Source organism: Cinclus cinclus, chromosome Z, assembly GCF_963662255.1.
Source record: "Cinclus cinclus chromosome Z, bCinCin1.1, whole genome shotgun sequence".
Classification (NCBI taxonomy): domain Eukaryota; kingdom Metazoa; phylum Chordata; class Aves; order Passeriformes; family Cinclidae; genus Cinclus; species Cinclus cinclus.
In genome coordinates this window covers 66758269-66777144 of record NC_085084.1, presented here as the reverse complement: position 1 = coordinate 66777144, position 18876 = coordinate 66758269, and the positions used below count along the sequence as shown (strand labels likewise).

The following is an 18876-nucleotide window of genomic DNA, read 5'->3' as shown; positions in this document are numbered from 1 at the left end:
CCTTGGATTGACTATGATGTTGCACTAAGAACATTTTGAGAGATGTCTGAGCATCAATTCTGAATACAAGTGTGCTGGATGTAGTGCACACTGTCTGCATGAAGCAGAAAAAAATAAAGCAAAGAAATAGATATCTAAGCAGACCATCAGTTTTAGTTTTCAAGGTTGTATGCATTACAAACAAAAACAGCCTGAAGAAATCTCATAAACCAAATAAAGAGCCTGAAACAAACATGAAAAAAAAAAAACCCAAGGCCTATGGCAGGTGGTTAGATCTAGATAATCTTTAAGGTCCCTTCTAAGCCAAACATTTCTGATTCTATGATTTTTAGCCTAACCTTCACACACCAGAGAACAACAGTAATCACCCATGTCAAATCCAACTCCTACTCATTACAAATGCAGGCAGCACTGTTGTCACAGCATTAGCCAGCACCATCTGTGAGTTGTACTGGTATGTACACCACCAGAAAGTTTACCCACAAAATGGAGAGTCTACTCAGCACTGGAAGACCATAGCAGAAAAGAATGGGCATTTCATCCTGCAAGTGAGAGCTTGTGGATGGACTCAGCCAAAACCCAGAGCAGGACTAGTGGAAGCAGCAGAACAGCCAGAGGCAAGAAAACTATGCTGAATCAACCAGCCCCACCAAAATTGTCTTGGTTCCACACAAGACTCCCTGGCTAGGAGAGAAACTGTAGGATTTAAATAAAAAGTCCCAAACAAACAATTAGTAATTTTAAAAATATGAGAAGTTTCAACTGCAGCAAACAGCTGCCACACACTAAGTGAGCTGCAGGAACAGTGAGAAAGCTGGGTCTCATGCTGCTACCAAAAAGAGATGAGCTTCACTAGTGGCTGAGAACTGATGACCATAAGTGGAACACATTTCCAGTTCTTTTGGAGTCTCAGTTTTAAGTATCCTAACCACAGCATGATTATACTCCTTCAAACAGATTTTCTTGGAAGCCTTCCACCTCTCAGAATTACATTTGTTAAAAATTATGGAACAGCATATGCTGTATCATTTTACAGATCTTTTTATTTGGAATATATAATTCTAACGCGTAAAATATAAGAATTTTATGTTGCTAAACAGACTGAGATGACAAAGTTCCTCTGAACTATTTTAGGGGAAATACGTAGTAAAATCCAGGAACTAAGGTTTTCAATAAAGAGTTAGGCTTCTTTATTATTTTAAATTAAAATTTAAAAGGAAAGAAAAAAATGCATTATGATAGAATACGTAATTCAGTATTTGTATTTACTGCCCTCTAGTGATAATAAAAACATTAGCTATGAATATGCAGGAATATTAAGCTTTTTTCAGATCATAAATACCACAATGCGGTTCTCTAATTTTCAACCATACCAGAGCAGGGTCTTTACAGGTATTCTCTACTGCTGCAGTATTTTCAATAGACACTCATGAGCAGTTGCACAGGCAGCAGAATGATACCCTAGTTCAACTCTTATTTTGGGGACCATTGTCAATCTTTTATGACATAATATATACTAATCATTCTCTTGAAAGTTTTCCACATAATGACAGAGCACATATGTATTAGTCTCTAAAAAACACCCCACACTAAACGGAGTATAATTAAAACAAATGTTAAACTTTTTACAATATTCTGCTATGTATTTATTTTCCCCTATATCTGATCCTATCAGAACTGTAAATTACAAAGAAGCTACTGTTAAAAGCTAATTTAGATCAAAGAAAAGTCAACCAGGGTGTGACAACAGCAACAGTTTTGACAGTAGATTTGAGGAGACAGAAAGCATTAATGAATAGTTCAAACGGTTATTGCTCTGACAGAATATTGGCAACTGACAGATCAATGACCCTAAAAATGCAGAATCACATGAGAACTTTATTTCTATTTTTATCTGTGATGCACCCCACAAGTAAAATAAGCACCCTGTAAGTATTTATCATAGCATACCCACAAAAGAAGTTTATACCCATATTATGCATTTTTGAAGATAACTATATCTAGGAAATGTGCAAAGAGGTGTAATGCTTAATTCAGAGAGCTGCAATGGCTTGCTTATCCTGAGACTGATACAGCTATACTAGTACAAGGCTTTACAGGGATTCCTATTTCATACAGAAAGTTGATTTGCTACATAAGAACAAACATTAGCTTTTTTTACAGGTATTGCTGGATTAGTCTTACTTCTCCTGTAACACGGCATTCTTATTTTAATGATGTGTTCCTGCTGTAGACTTCGATAAACTCAGGCTTTAATAGTTAATCAGAATACTGCTGAATGGTTGTAATTTAATGCTAAAAGAAACAAGTTTTTCATCCATTTTTGTACAGCTGTGAAAAAAGAAAAATATTACACAGACAAAAGCAGAGATTTGTAGAATATTAAGTGTTACTAACTGCAACAAGCTCAATAGAGCCCTGATAAACATGCCTTAGCAAATGCCCATAAATCACACACTGTAGGTACCAACATTTTGAAAGCAAACTGCAAGTTGTTTAATGTGATTTTATTGGTTCATGCTCCAGTTCTCATTAAACCATGGCTGTTGTATTTCTTCTTAAGGTACATGTGATAGCATCATTGTTCTTTCAAGGAAGGTTATTCACTAACTTTTCAATGTGTCCTTCATACCTTTCATTTGATAATTTATTTAGGTGCTATAAATATGGTCTACATCTGTAGAGATTCACAAAATAATGAACATTTATTCATCTGGAAAGAGAAAAACAACTAGTCTCATCCATTACATGCTTGTCTCATGCATACAGGGAAACAAAACAAAATTTCATACTTGTTTTTCTGTGTAAGTGAGCATTTCACCTGAATGCCTCTAGGTCAAAGTAAGCAAACAATCACAAAACCAAAGTGGTTTCCAGTCCCACAGTAAGGTGTACTGTGAAGTTGGTTTTATGGGTCCACACAAGGGAGATGGAGACATGATAACATAACCAGGCTAAAGGCAGCTCTGTAGTTTCCTGAACAGCATTTATTACCTCTGGTATTTAAATCCCTCTTACAAGAATTCTCAGTATTTGTATGTGGCAGCTTGTGTTATACCCATGTTTCCTTACTCCTTGTCTACTGATACCAGTGATTTGGCTCTCACCCTACACACAGAAACAGTGCCTTTTGGGTCTCTGCCCTTTCACGGGGTGGTGACAGTGCACGCTGGGTCCTGCTGCATTCTGATCACAGGGACTGGCTGCTCTGTTCCATTGCCTGGTGCTCAGTTCATCAGCCAGGGATGACTGCACACACAGACAGAGCTTAGCAGGTTCAGACCAGGCCATGCTGGGGGACCTTGGCCAAGTGCTGATAAGAGCAGTGACTGCCCACACCTGACGGTGAATGCTCCTCACTGTCCCAAGTCACCATGTCCCCTTTCAAGGCTCTCCCATGAATGGAGACCTGCAGCATCACTCTATCCCCAGAGCATTTTGTTCCTTCCTAGTTCACAGCATAGGTTGTTGAGAGACAGAGATATTAACCCAGCACCATTCTTGTACTACAAGTCTCACACCTTGCCAGCTCAGAGTCCATGGGCTACAGCCACAAGCCCTTTCAATACAGCCAGTTTTGCACCAGGTTTTAGCTGAGAGCTACAACTCACACAATCCCTAGATCTATTAGTCTCCAACACAGTCATCACAGTAGTAGAAGCTGTTTTGTAGGAGCCATCTCACCTGTATGAATTTGTCTTCTTTTTGTGAAACTAATCTAACACCAAAGCAAGCACCATGACTAACTCAAGTCACACATATTTATAAGTATAAACTTATGCATTTAATATCAGCATTGTAGAAATAGATTTTAGGTGAAAGACACCCATTTAGTCATCCTCCGGGGTATTTTTTTCAATATTTTTATATTATTCACAACTGACTGTTCAAATGTAGAAAAATGCCTTTATGCTAATTTTTCATCAAGAATAAGTGCAGCTCTTGAGAAACCTCAGTTTGACAACAAATCCATAATTACAAGTAAACAGTTTGATAGTTTAATAAATATTTCCTTTAAAAATACTTAAATGTGGCTTGCATTTAGCAGTTTCCACTATGTACTGTAATACCAATACTGCTTTTATGCATGGTCTATAATCAGTTAATATTTTGTACCTAACGAACATTAATAGTGCATTCATAACAAATTATTAATATACTTTAGCTTTTATAATTTAATTCGTTTATGAACTTACATAGCACAGAAAAGGCTTAAAGAAAATTTCATTTAAAATGGAAAACTTCTTCTTAATAAAAGATAACCCGTAAATGATCACTTCTTTTCTGAGCACTAAACTAATTAATCTGGCCATTCATACAAAATTTGAAGTGAAAAGTAGATTGAAAAACATGAAAGTAACATCACATATTGAAAACTGATTAGGCTCCACTAACTGAAATACTACATTAGATTGAGGTATATTCTCTGATGGACTCACAATATGGATACAAAATACACATACATTATTCAAATGAAAGATAATCTATTAATCTTTCATTATTATTAGGTACTTCAAAAAGAAACAATGCATTTTTATATTTCAGGCCTCTTAAATAGATACTCTTACGTCTCCATAAAAATCATCCCTGATTTTAAAAACATCTTAAAATCAAGCAAAACCAATAAGTGCTAAGCAGGTATGGCATCATCATCTTTGGCTCACATTTTCATTTATGAAAAGAAAACAACCTGGGAAGATTTGTCTGCTTTTTTGACCATTTACATACAATATTTGGAGCAGCTCAAAAAGCTCTGAGCAATATGTGAAACCAGAAACACCTCGGCAGATGCAGAAAGTCATCAGTCTATCCAGGTACATTGGCAGAAGCACACTTTTGACCTGACAAGGATAGAAATGTTAAAAAATGCTCACAATCTGCCTCTAAATAAACTTTCTCCAGTCTTCCAAAGAAGCTCATGTGTAATAGAATGTGATAGAATCAGCTCTTAATAAAACCAGCTTTGGGCTCCATCCCCAGCCTGATGTACTAAATGCAGACTCTCACTAGGTCCTGATAGCTGAATTCACACAAAGTCTTAAAATGTCCCAGGGAGCAGCAGTGATGGCCTGGTACATCAGTCCTGCCCATCCCTGTCCAATGCCATCTTTTGTTCAATCTCCAAACCAGAGACAAAAAACCTGAAAGGCTATAGTAAGTGCAGTTCATCTGTGCAAGCCTGTAAAGTTAAGCAGGAGTTTGTCTCATCTCTGGCAATTTCCATTAAAAATTAGATGCAATATTTGATAACTTCAGTGAATATTTAAGTTAGTTTTCATACTCATATTTCATACTCATACTTCACACTCATACTTCACAAGATTGATGCAAGTATATTGTTAATTACTCCTTAATTTACTGCTACACATGTAAAAATCATAATCCTAGCTTAAAAAAATATATATATTTTATGACTATTTTTTCTGTGCATTAGGTGGTGAGAATTCCCAATATTACCCAGTCCAGTGTAAGTACAATACATACTTTTCATGACTAAAATGAGAATTTGCCTTGACTATTGCCTAGTGCACCACTGTATTAGTCACCTCACATTAAAATATCAGTATAAGTTACTAATACCAGTTAAAGTCTCAGATCTCGATTAGAAAATTTTCTGATAGAGACAGCACTATGAAGCAAAGCAGAGCTATATGTCCAAGTCTGAAAATAGACCCCTGGTAGTCAAGAAGTATAAGTCAAATGGATCTTATCCCTTCCAGTACTGGTAGCTGTGAGTCCATCACATCAGCAACAATCACCAGACACAGTACAGGTCAGTGTGACTCTCACCATTCAACAAAATTATGAGCAACACCAAAGGGTAGGTTTGAGCAACACTGCTGGGTAGGATGTAGGGGTGAAAAGAGATGCTGGAGAACAGAAAGATTTGTATACAGCATGCTATTTCACAATAGCCAAGACTCTGTCGAAGGAAACAAAGAAGAAAAACAGAAACAAACCCCATGTAACTCCTCCCTCAAGAGTAATTAAGGCACAGTTTCATACTTAGCCACACTATTGAAATGATGGGTTGTAATAAGATTTAAAACACAACATCTGTTCTCTCATTCTGCCCCTGATCATTAAGGCAGTTTTAGTTTTCTACAACTGGGACATTTTTCAAGCTCTGATAACAATTTCAAGAACAAACCAGAACTGCCTATGTACATCAACATGCTTTTATTTATACTACATCTGTACAATCTAAAAGACACATGAGCACAGGAATAATATCTAGCTTAGAATAATATCTAGAAAAGACAAAATACCACAACATAGTTATAAAACTCTTTTTCTTCCTGTAGAGTTATTTTATCCCAACAGCACAGCTGTATCTAGTATTATCATTCTTATAACTTATCTATCACAGGCCAGGGAGAAAAAGATCAAATTACAGATGTATATTCCTGACCATAATAATAATAGTAATAATAATAATAATAATAATAATAATAATAATAATAATAATAATAATAATAATAATAATAATAAGTTTTAGCCTCCAAATGCAAATATTTGTTTTTTCACAATTTTTAGAGTAACTTATTATCTTGTATTTAAAATTTAACTGTTGTATTTTTAAAATTATTGTATGTATTGCAAACCGTGCTAGAAATGCCAAGCTCTGACTACATATCAAAACCTTCTTCATCTTGAAACCTTTTCAGTAAGAGTCAAAAACAGCTGCAGAAAATCCATCCCAGACAGAAAATCCACATCAGTTTTTACTGATGATAAGAAAGGGGGGAAAAGCTACCAAATTTCAAAAAGTGATCTCACCTGGGTCCAACATTCAGGCATGCAAAATTTTGGCCAAGCTTCAGAGTACAGGAAAAATAGTAATTTTACTGAGAAATGTGGGTGTTGGACTTTAAAGCTTATGTAGCCAAACAGATATTCAGTGATTTCTAAAAAAATTCACCACATTTACACTTCTAGGACTAAACATAGTTCTAAGTCTTCCAGCTAAAGCTTCCATTGCAAGCCAAAAATAATAAATTTAAAGGCACTCTTACAGATTTGATTTAATTTTTTTGTTTTGTTTTTTTTTTTTTTTTAGCTGTCTTCCTGCAAGCATTGTATAACAGAAAAACTTTTGACATATAAACACAGAATAGTTTTGCAAATGCATTAAGGATACTTTCTGCCTTCTTATTGAGACCCCATAGGCTACATTTACTACAAAATAGGACCCTCATCTCTGCTTATTGCCTTGGCCACGACATAGGTCGGGCTTGCACTTTTCCCCCCAGGACCTGTTTGTTTAGGACAGGCCCAGGTGCTTCCTATCATGGTGCCTGGATCAGCAGGGCGAGCATTCACAGCAGCAGTAGCAGCAGCAGGAGCAGGAGCCGGCACTCTGCCGAGGAGATCAGCAAGCAGCAGAGGGCAGAAAGGCAGAGGAATCCGAGCACTCTCCCTGCAACACCAAACACAAGGTCTGCTTCGGCAAACAACACATCTCATGCAAAAAATGCATCTGGATTAGGCTGCAGAAGTACTTTTAAGCTCCAGTTCTCTGTGGCAGCAGAAGCTGAACAGGGGTGAGGTAAGGGTAAGGGGGAAGAATCCTAGATAGTTACAGGTTTAGAAAGCAAAATAAACACTGCATTTTGCAAGGTCTCGAGTACCTGTCTGTCCCCCTGGTTCTAAGATGCTGCTATCGAACCTCAAAGTGAGCAGTTTAACCCAAGTAACAAGAGCTCAGTAAAGAAACATCTTTACAAACATGCTAATAATTAATAACCTTCAACTAAAATTATTTTATAACATGTTTCATTCATTTCAGCTACCAAACTGAAAACATTATTTCATGTGTACTTTTAGAAGATGTCCCTTTGTGCATGGAGAAAGCATAGCCAAAACCAAAGTGTTTGAGATTCTCGTGCAACCTGTGCATAGTTTTTTATGTATCAGAGTGTCCCCACTGTATAGAGTGTAACAAACTATTGTGGCCACAAAGCCTACCAGCTAGAGCCAAGAATCATGCTACTGCTGACATACTCAACAACACCAACCACCTGTAAAGCCAGCAGTAGTACACATGCATAATCGTTGGCAGGAACACAGAACAATTTTTTTTTTAAGTTATCAAATCTTTAAAAATACAAATTCAAACTTGCCTTGTATTTGTCGTTACACATCACAGTGCCAATAAAGTCTGGCAAATGCATCAGCTACTCAAAACATTATTACATGTGTAAGAAGTCTGTGTTCTAGTCTGTCTTGGCAACTTTTCATTAAAACATACTCAGGTCCACAATGTCTATCCTGCAGCCAGCTTTTTATTTGTTTCTGTTCCATAGACTCTTCTTTACTCTATTAGTGAAAGAGCACTATCCTGCTATTTCTTTTATTCTTACACTAAGCCCTACACTGCCCTCTACTCAGGAGGCAGTGATGAAGTTTGTAAAAGTACTGCTGAAGAGCATAAACCAAATGACACCTAGGATGTTTATCCTTTGTTCTGATCAGCTCTGAAAAAAAATCAACTCCTTCCTTGTGTACTCACATCCTCAGTTATTAAAATTTGCTCTTCATTTTGATGACCCCCTGAAGCACCAAAGGAGGGAGTGGGGTGGCAATATGTTATGAAAAGTCATTGTTTCTTCACAAAATACTCCTCCCATTTATATTTTACAACGTTCAATAGAAAAAACCAATACATTGGGAAAGATTAGGAAAAAATATCTGACACCTTCATATCTAGTCCCTGCAACTTAAATAACTTTTTAAGTACCAGCTGGTGCAGGATTTCTGAATCTATTGACAGTTATCAGTATAGGAGAACCATATTTTATTATAAAATTCTACCTACCCAGTTCGGAGTCTTCTTCTTAGAATTTGATTTATGGTAACTAAGGCATCATTATTGTTATTAATTTTACTCTTGGTCATTAGAAAAACATCTCTGCTATAAATGCTAATTCTGGATCACAATGATCATGTTTTTGAAAATATTAGTATCTCAGCTGGCTGTGTGAGTTGTCTGTAACACTAGGTAAAATTACTGAATTAAGGCTGCACAGTCAACCTTGAACACAAATCAGCCTGCTTTAAATACATTAATGCCTGCTTTTACAGGTCCTATGAATCACGTAAACAAATTCAATTAAAAACCACACATCTTTACATGCATCAAAACAACCTCCTGGATTTACATATCTCAGGACTATTACTGATGTAGTGGTTAGGAGGTTGTAGTCAACCTTAAGTATCTCCTGTAAGGCGTGGCTATTTAATCCAGAATAACATTAACATTGACATCATTTTTCATAAACCAGCAGCCTTTCTTATTGCAATTCTGAGTGGATGGTTTAATTGATGATATTGTCTTGTTGTGGAATCTTAAACAAGTGTTCAACCGGCTCATCTTCATCAGCTGGTCATGTATTAGTGGACTACAACTTAATAAAAGCAGCAAGCTGTTTAAATTTTGTTTCTAGGTAATCTTGCAAATAGGCTCGACACAATAGCTTGATTCAGTGCTGCTCCACTGCTGGTGATTGGAGATGGAACTGTTGTCTGTGCGGCTCCTTTACAACAAGTGGAGCAAGCAAGCAGAGAGAACAACAGGTAGGACCTGAACTTGTCCTAGCACAGCAATGTGTCCTTTGGCTGTAGATCCAGATGAAGCAGCTGACCCCCACCGCAGCACATGGCACTTAACAGGGCAGTCACAGGGCAGGCTCACCTCTGACCTGCTCAGAGGTGAACAAGCTCAAGAAGCAGGTGCTGGCCACCACCCTGCTCACGTGGTTTCAAGGCAGGATGAGTAGCATCACTTTCCATCATGCCTTAGCTTGCCCAGACTCGATTTTGCAGCTCATATGGGGACCAGTTCTGAGTTAAGCAGAACTGGGATCAATTTCTACTGAGTTAAGCTTTATTAAAAAAAAAAACAAAAAAAAAACCAAAAAACCACCAAAAAAACAACAAACCAAACAAACAAAAAAACCCCAAAACAAACAAACAAAAAAACTACCAAAAACCAACCAAACAAACACAAAACATCATCCACAAAATACCAAACAAACAAATTAAAAAATCACAGATTGGAAAAATATCCATCTACAATATACTTAATCCTGTGGTGAGTCTCCTAAACATGCAAAGTTTTAGCAGATTATACCAAAACCCCTACTAATATAACTGAAACAGAACAGTTTCTTAGTATACAGTGTCTTTACAAGACAAAATCTGAAGTGACATTTCAGCAAATACCACATTTTTTTTGTACCAAAAACTTCCTTCATATAATAGTAGAAGCTGCTTCTTATTGGAAACACAAAATTGATAAAAAAAGAAAAATGGCCACTGCTTTCCTAAATTCTTCATATGTTACAATCTAACATTGACTAAAGCACCCCCCTACCAGGAATACAATGACAGCATTCTTGGCTCTAAATACTGTGACAAGGAGCCACAAGTATTTAGATACTTCACATACCTTTCAGTTGTCATGAATACCAACTTATTACTAAGAAGGAAGTTATTAGATACTCATACCCAAGAAGAACCTTCTCAAGTAAGAGTTTTTGAAAAAAGCCTTTTTTTATAAACGTCAAAAATAGGTACAATGATGTCTGCACTTTAACTAAATAATTCAACTCTCGGAAAAATTTCATAATTTTGAAATCCATTTTGGTGGTTGAAAATAATGTTGTTGTCCCACATTAAACCCTGGTTATTTACTCTGTAACATTTTGTCTGTATTTTTCTGTCCCATTATGCTAAAGGAAAAAATCCTTCATTCTGCAGTATTTCCTATAATTAAAGAGGCTACAAAAAAGGTCTGTTTTTATGTTGGCATGGACCATTTGTTTATATTTATGGAAAAATTATCAAGTTACTAGGGACTGAGAAGCTCTGCAATCTTAGAAGAAGCTAAAAAGCTGGTAAGTGTTAAATAATAGCAACCCTCAGACAGGCATAATGCCTCTTTTACACATCTCTTACATCTAGGATGTTTTGAAACACAGTGAATGAGAGATGAAAAAACCTATTTTTCCTCTAAAATTCATCATACAAACTGAATCTGTGAGATTAAAGGTTCCTATCCTGGTTTTGAGTCTTGAAATACCAGTGTTATTTCTATCAATGGTTATGTCTATGAACTCTAGTGTCCTTTCCACTAGTGCAGAACTGGATAATTCTGTTGGAGAAGAGTCCCAAAAAAAGTGGAAAGGGCTGACCCCACCACAGATTTAAGATGGTTTGAAATCACACTTGCCTGCTTGTCATGGCCCAAGGAGGCCAGTGATTGCCATCATGTTCCCATGCAAGGAGTAAGGGCTGCTTACAGCTCAGTTGCCTTGAGCCTCACTCACTACATTTACTTCACTATCCTGGAAGCAAAACTATGTTTTGTGATTTCTCCTATTTGGCAGCAACCCCACAACTGCCATGGAAGCAGCAGGATTTGTACAGAAGAGATTCAGCCACAGCTAAAGTGGCACCACTACTCCATCCACTTTTTTTCTGAGTAGAGGTGTCCATAAATGATAAGGAGGGACTGGTGCAAACCATCTGCAGAAAAGCAACTTTCACCCTTTTTCTTGCTGCAGCACATCCTTGTACAATACAGCAAAGAAAATCTCATTTAATTTTTAATATATGCATATATGTACACCTCACTTATCACTGAAGTTACCCAAGGGCAAGTCTGCTGCCCTCCAGAACCATGAATAGTCATACATGAGAGCAAAGAGAGTTGTATACAGGGAGCTGCACTCAAGCCCAGAGGTCTTAAAATCCTTTCAGGCTGTTTTCAGTGAGTGGAAAGGGAGCAGTCTTCCTAGAAAACTAGTCCTTCCTTACCTCCACAATACTCTTGCCCTTTTCTTTGGCTATAAAGAACAACAAAATTGGGGAAGCCACACAAGTATGCATTAATTAAAATTCAGGCTTGCTACTTCTCAGTACACCTTTACTTCATCACTGTACAAACTGAAATCCTTAATGAATACACAATTTCCTGATGCTGCACTGAATAACCAGTTTTTTGCTAACAGCTGCCCCTTAATCATAATCTTTATCACAAGCAGCTCTCTAAAGAGCTAACCGAATCCTCAGATTTTCTTAGAGAGATCTCACAATTTAAGACCTAATTAAATTATCGTGTCAGCCAGTCAAATGCAATGGCATTACCAGACATTATATAAGAGGATTGTCACATAACAAACCCTATACTTCCTCATAAAAAAAAAAAAACAAACCCAAATTTCTTTTCTACTGCTATGTTTCCAGTACCTATTTTATACGTGCAATAGCTAACCCAAGTGAATGACTGATGTTTAAATCCTCTTAAATGGATATGACATATTATCTTGTCCCTTAAGTGGAAATAGTTCAATCTAAATGGTCACTGTGACAGAGGAGACAATTTTACTCTGGCTGAGCTTCCACATTTGGAAAAGCCATTGCAAAAAAATTATGCTTTTACATACGAAAGGTAATTTCTGAAGACAAGCTCCTTACTGCGCCATGAACCTGACCCCAAAGTTGGAAGCAAGAACGCAAACAAGACAATGCTAAAATCTAGTCTGTTAACAAAAGACTGAGTCACGATGATTAGTTCTAGACACAGCCTATCTAGGGCCTTACAAAAGTACAGGCCAACATAGCACTTAAGCTTTTTCACAGAACAAGACGAAGATAAAACAGATGGATTGACTAAATCTGAAGTCAGTCTGTCATCAGTTCCATTTATTCTGGGCCTGGGTAAACTGAGAGAGCTACTGTCAGCCTGGGGTAAAACAATAATGCTTCTCCATTCAGTGGGGGCTTCTGTGAAGAGCTGTCAAGGGGTTCTGGCCCTGCTTTTTTCACAGTGAAGGTAACACAACACCTCTGTTTGAAGCATTTTAAGGTTTACACATGATCCATTATTTGACCTAAGTAACAAATTCAACCTCACTCTTTCCCCAGACATTATGTTAGTCAGCTCCCCATTACCTGTGTGAGCTTTTTAGCATTGAAAAGATGAAAGGAAAAATACTTTTTAGCAGCAAGAAAACATGACTGCAAACCAGCTCAAATTAGCAGAGGAGGAAATGTAAAAAAAGAAAAAGTAACTGAACAGATTTCAAGTTGCCTTCAAATATCATTTTGGTCTACATTAAATATTTACAGATAAGTAATTATTATTTTAAAAGTATCATTAATATTATTGTTTGAATTTGCATAGTGGGTGACAAGTACAGGACTATAAAGGACTATAAAGCCATGTGTTACATTAGGGTAGGCTTTGGATGTTAGTTGGTTGATAAAATTTATGCTTTGGATATTTTCAAATCACAAAAAAATCTCAAAACATTTTTTAAAAAGTAACTAGCACTAGTAACTGTCTGCAAATAGACTTCTACTCTAATCTGTAAGCATAGTGTTACACAAACTGGATCATAAGAAAATCTACACTTAAAAAGTAGGTTGCTAGTTAACATGGTCTGACTAAATGAAATCAAAATTTTCTCAGCTCTGATACCTAAAAGAGATTCCTGGAGAAGGGTATTCACTTGCATTTGTAGTGGGAAAGAAGTACCTTATGAATGACATCTTCTAAACTCTTGCTCTTTACCAGTTATTAGCAAATCCTGCAAAAAATCTTCATCTGCAAGAGAGCTGAAGCTGAAACAAAAACTACTCAGTTTAAAACTTTTCCCATGTCTAAGTTCAGATACTTAGACACATAAGAGCGCCAAACAGATGCTTGGAAAATTATGATTACAGAAGTGAAAATACACTTTAACAAACAAGCTTCTTAATACATACTCCTCCATGTTTAACTAATCTACAGATAATGCTATCTAACAGACAGCAGTCTCTACATCTTTATTACTGGAATTTTTAATTTGTATATTGTCTATCATAGAATAGCTCTCAGATCCATAAACTAAGTAGTGCTAAACTGAATACTGGAAGAAGACTGTTCTTCTCACAGAGAATGTGAAATCTATTCAATTTTGCTTTCATCTTATTTAGCAGAAAAATTAAAAAAAGAAGAAAAAAGCCACAACCCCCCCCCCAGGGAATTACTCATTTTAAAAAAAGCAAAAAATCATAAATTTGAAAATTTTAAAATATCATTTGCTTGTATATGTGCATTGAAGTGCTGCTGTATCTTAAGCTAGAAATCACAATCAACAAGCCAGTAGCCTCCTAAACCCCATAATTTTAGGAGATACTAGTCACAATTCAGTTTAGCAAAAAATTATATGGGTTAGGATCTGTGGAAATCTGAACAGTTAAATAGTGACATCTAATTGTGCCTTGGGATCCTATCTTTAATGATCCAGATTTGCAAACTATTTCCTAATTTTTTTTGTCTGTTCAAGAAAGCATTACTCAGAAAAGCACAGCAATGTCACAGTCTACTGGCATTAGGCAATATTAAAAGTACATGATACAGAAAACCAGAAACAGTTCTCCAAAAATGAAAGACATTTATGCAATTTTCTGAATTTAAGGGGTTTCTTATGTGTTTGCTTTGGAGTCTTTCAAAACTTTTAAGGGCTTCTAGAGGAGAACTAATATGGCAAACCTCCTGCACTTTTAAAAAGCTGATTTTCTCTTGCCAGTACTCAATTTCAGACGCTAGCAATGTAAGTAAACACTAAGTACTGTAAGATTCACAACAACTCTATGACAAGTGTCCCCTCAAAATCACATTGATTTAAAAACTCTGCCTATGGATGCACCAGAGATCCATCAGTTACTTCACATGCAATGACTGCAGGCATTTGGAAATCTTAATATCAAAGGGATGGCTGGAAAGTGGGAAATCATCTGGATATTACAGTCACACTGTAATGTAATGTAAGCATCACTTACACTGTATAGCATCACTGTAATGTGATGTAATGTAAGCACCCAAGTAGCACAGCAGACTTCCTACAGAACAGACCTACAGTCTGTTTTCAAAGTTTTTCGGTAACACAGCCCCACGACATGCCGGGGCTCATCCAGAGGTTGTGGATAGCACCCTGTCACTGCTGCTTTAATGAATTTTAAACGGGGAGAAGAAGGATCTTCTTACATATCTGTGTCAGTCCACTTTCTCTCATCCAAAGCCATGAGCTGGCACATCATAGACTACTGCTAATTGAGCATGAGGGGCATCTAAACAAAATAAATATCCCTGGACTGGGATAAGTTAATGCTAGTCCTATGCAAGCATTACAACAGTAAAGGGATTCCAAACAAATGAAGCCCACAGCTCAGACTGTCAATTCACTGCACAGAGGGAGACTGGAGATAAGACTCACTCCCTGCATTACTCCAAGTATTCAGGACATGAAATACTGCTCCCACACTGTTTTTTTTTTTCTCTACTACAGCAGCCTTTCCACAATGGGCAAAAGTTCCTTCCTAGTGCAGAGTTCAGTTCTTATGCCAGCCCTTATGTCTTGCATGTGTTCACATAACAAGGAAAAATAACAGTAATGAAAAAGCTGTTGCATACAAAATAAAGGGGAGAGAAATAAGTAAGGGAAGTGGCTGAAAGTCCAGGTGGAAAAAAGCCCATACCAACAATCACTTAGTCTTGTGGATTGGTTCTTGGAAAAACCCAGACAAAGGGAAAGAGATAAACACAGTGAGAAACTATGTTCTTCTGTACCATCAACATTCCTTTTCCTGACTTTGTCACCTGATTTTACTGGACCTACTCTTCAGATAGAGAGAACAGAGCACTCTCGCATGTTCACTTCTGTACAGAAGTCTATGTTCTCAGCCTTGAGCAAAGCTTTTCTACTTTCTACTTTTTCTAGTTTCTCAATAGACTGAAATAGTGTAATTCACCTATATGCCTCACTGAGAGGTGAAAGTTTGCAGGTATATTACAATAGAAGAAATTGTATAAATGCTGGGTATGTTTCAGTAATCAGGATTGAAATTATTTTTTAGAACAACCTGCTGTACCCCTGAGATGAAAAATCCTCCCGTACTAATTTTTCTCACACTATTGTATTGGCTTGCTGGTTTACATTCAAGATTGTACACATGCTGCTTAGTTGCACAGATTTATGCTTTGTCGTTTTTGGTTTCTTTTGGTGTTTATTTGTTTGTTTTTGTTTTTTTTTAGTATCTTACCAACCAAACCAAAAACCTCCCATACAAACACTGAAAGATGATAGAAATTCTAGAGAAGGAGTTAGATTTCCAAAAAGAGAGTGAAAATGCTTACTTATTCAAAGAAATGCAAACAAAGCATAGTATTAAACTTAGCAGCACCTCTGAGTCTACTTACAGATACAAATCAATATTAAAATTAAAATTGTCAAATATTTTTTAAAGTGTGCTCATTTTGTAAAAATATTAATATACTTGGCAAAACTTAAAAAACATTAATTTACAATTAATTTTACCTAATTCTAGAAACAGCTTACCCTCACTGTTCAACAAATACATGGTATATCTTATCTATTATAGGGTGTTAAAAAATAAATACTTGAAGAAAATGCAGCATTTTGTGAAAGAATGGTTACACAGACATCACAAGTCAGGAAATCGACAGGTGTCCAAAGTTGTTAGCAAGGAAAGTCCAGGTTTCATGTGTAGGTCTGATCTCACTCCCTTTAGAAACAAAGTCTCAGATTCATATAGTGCTGAAACAGCCTTGGAAACTCTTGACTTTGTAACTTACCGATGAATACACAATAGTACTGAATAACAAGATCTTTCAGCTGCAATAAAAACTGAAAATGCAGTTCTGAGAAAAGCATAATGCCGGGCAGGTAACTCTTAAAACAAAGACTGAATTGGTGCTAAGAGTCTCTAAAGCCAAGAAAGCACAGGGAATATTACATTGTGGGATTAAACGGCACAAGTGTAATAATACTTCACATCTGACAAGCAGGCACACTTCAACAGGATCTTAAAGACAGTAACAAAGAGCAGATACTTGGTAAGAGCAGTCACAACAAGACAGCAGAGTATTAAGAAGGCATAAGCTCAGTCAAAACAAAACTATTTTCCAACTTAAAATATTAATTACAAATCTTTAACGGAAATGGTTAAAAGACACTAAAATATTTTCAAGCTGCTTTTGCAGACATAAGAGTAGAAAAACTAGCCTGTTTAATTAAAGCTTTCTTCTCATTTCTATTTGTACATATTATTGTTCAAGTACTCAGTTGATAAAAAATACAGCAATAAATTTTGAAATAACACAACATTTTTATTAATATTAATTAATTTTAATTAAAAGAACTAACTCCAGACATGTACCTGTATATTCCCTGCAAATCAAAATCAGGAAAGAAAGTTTACTTATAAATGAAGGACGTGGACTCAATTTCAAATTGCAAAACCAAAGCACATACAGACCATAGCAGATCCCGGCACAGAGTTCCCAGATAATGCAAATCCTCAGCTTTCAGGATGTGAAGGGAGTGCGCACTCTGTTGCAGAAGCACACCTCTGGATGTAGGTGTCTATTGTGATGGCACTTCGGCTGAGAGCGTGTTCTTTCATAACAAATAGCGTTATGAGAGCTGTCATCATCATTGTTTACAAATAGAATTCACCATACAGCTCCTCTGGGCTCAAGAACTATCTTTATCACCTTTCATGCTACTTTCTACATCATTTCTAGGAAAGATCCCTAATTCTGTATGGGGTTCTGTGAAACGAAGGAGCAACTGAAGAGATTATTGCCAGCGGACCCGAGCAATCTCTTTTAGTTTTTAAACTGACACAGACAAGAAACCGGTGCAGCTTTACAAGACCTGCACCACTTTCACAACTCGAACTGAAATTAAAAAGACTGGTGTATAAAACCACAACTGAAGCCGCTCCCGCCCCCGCTCCCAAACCTGCGTTCGGACACTGCTTGCCCATGTCAAGTTCCTCCGCCCGGGGCCGCTCCAGCGCCCCGTTCCCTCCGGCCGCCCCTGCCCCCTCGCAGCCCCGGCTGCCGCGACCCCCGGCCCGCGCAGGGGGAGCGGGGCGGCGGGGCCGAGCCCGCGGGCTCCTACCTTGTTCGAGGCCATTTCGCTGACGGAGTGCCTGGTCTGCAGGGTCTCCAGCTGGTCCAGGCACCAGTCCAGCTCCTCCATGGTCTCGCTAGCCAGTTTCTGGTAGGCCTCCTCTGCGAAAAGACAGGGAAAGGCGCTCTCAGCCCGCGAGCGTTTCACAGGGCTCACGGGGAGCGGCAGCGCGCCCATGCTCCGCCGGCCGGTGCCCGGACACGGGCGCCGCTCCCTCATTCCGCCGCCGCGGGCAGCGGTTCTGCCCCTCCGCCGGGCCGCGGCGACACCGGGGTCCTGCCCGAACTTCGGTCCTGCCGGGCTCGCCCCTTGCCCCGGCTCGCCGCCCGCCCCGGGGCCACCGCCGCCCGCAGCGCCGCCCCTCGAGGGAGGCGTCCCGCTCCGCTCCGCGCCCCGGCCCCGGCGGAGCGAGGACGGCAAAGCGCGGGGACACGGCTGCTGAGGGCACCCGCACCCACCCACACCGCGCCGGCAGGGCGCTGAGCCGTCCTTCCCGTCCTTCTCTTACCTACCCACCGCGGCACCATCGGAAGTTAATGGGTTAACCTTCATAGAAGCGTGGGGAAAGGTATAAGAGCACATGTAAGTGCTCTGAACAACGCTGGCCCTCTGAAGCGCCAGCTGTCGAAAGCGTGCTCAAATAACTGCGGTCGTATTTGTTCTATCCCAAACCCTCTCTATGTGTGAGTGTGTGTGTGTGTGTGTCTGTGTGTGTATGTGTGTGCTAGAGCAGGTACGAAGTATTGCACGTTGGCTGTAAGCACAAAAGAACGGATGAAAAAGTTTTGGAATTAGACATAGGAACACAATATGGGAAACGAACCCAGTAACAGGTTAAACCATGGTTTAACCAAAACTGCTCAATATTCAGTTGTAACTAACTCTC

The 18876-nt window shown here is 38.3% G+C and overlaps 1 protein-coding gene across 3 annotated transcripts in view; it reads right to left on the bottom strand.

Moving 5' to 3' along the window:
* The window catches only part of PDE4D (phosphodiesterase 4D), a 350846-nt gene that overhangs the window by 25990 nt on the left and 305980 nt on the right, over positions 1 to 18876 (bottom strand). For all 3 annotated transcript variants that reach the window (XM_062512604.1, XM_062512605.1, XM_062512606.1), the window contains exon 6: positions 17979 to 18091. In XM_062512604.1, coding sequence (XP_062368588.1) covers positions 17979 to 18091 — 113 coding nt within the window. The remainder of the gene's footprint in view (positions 1 to 17978; positions 18092 to 18876) is intronic.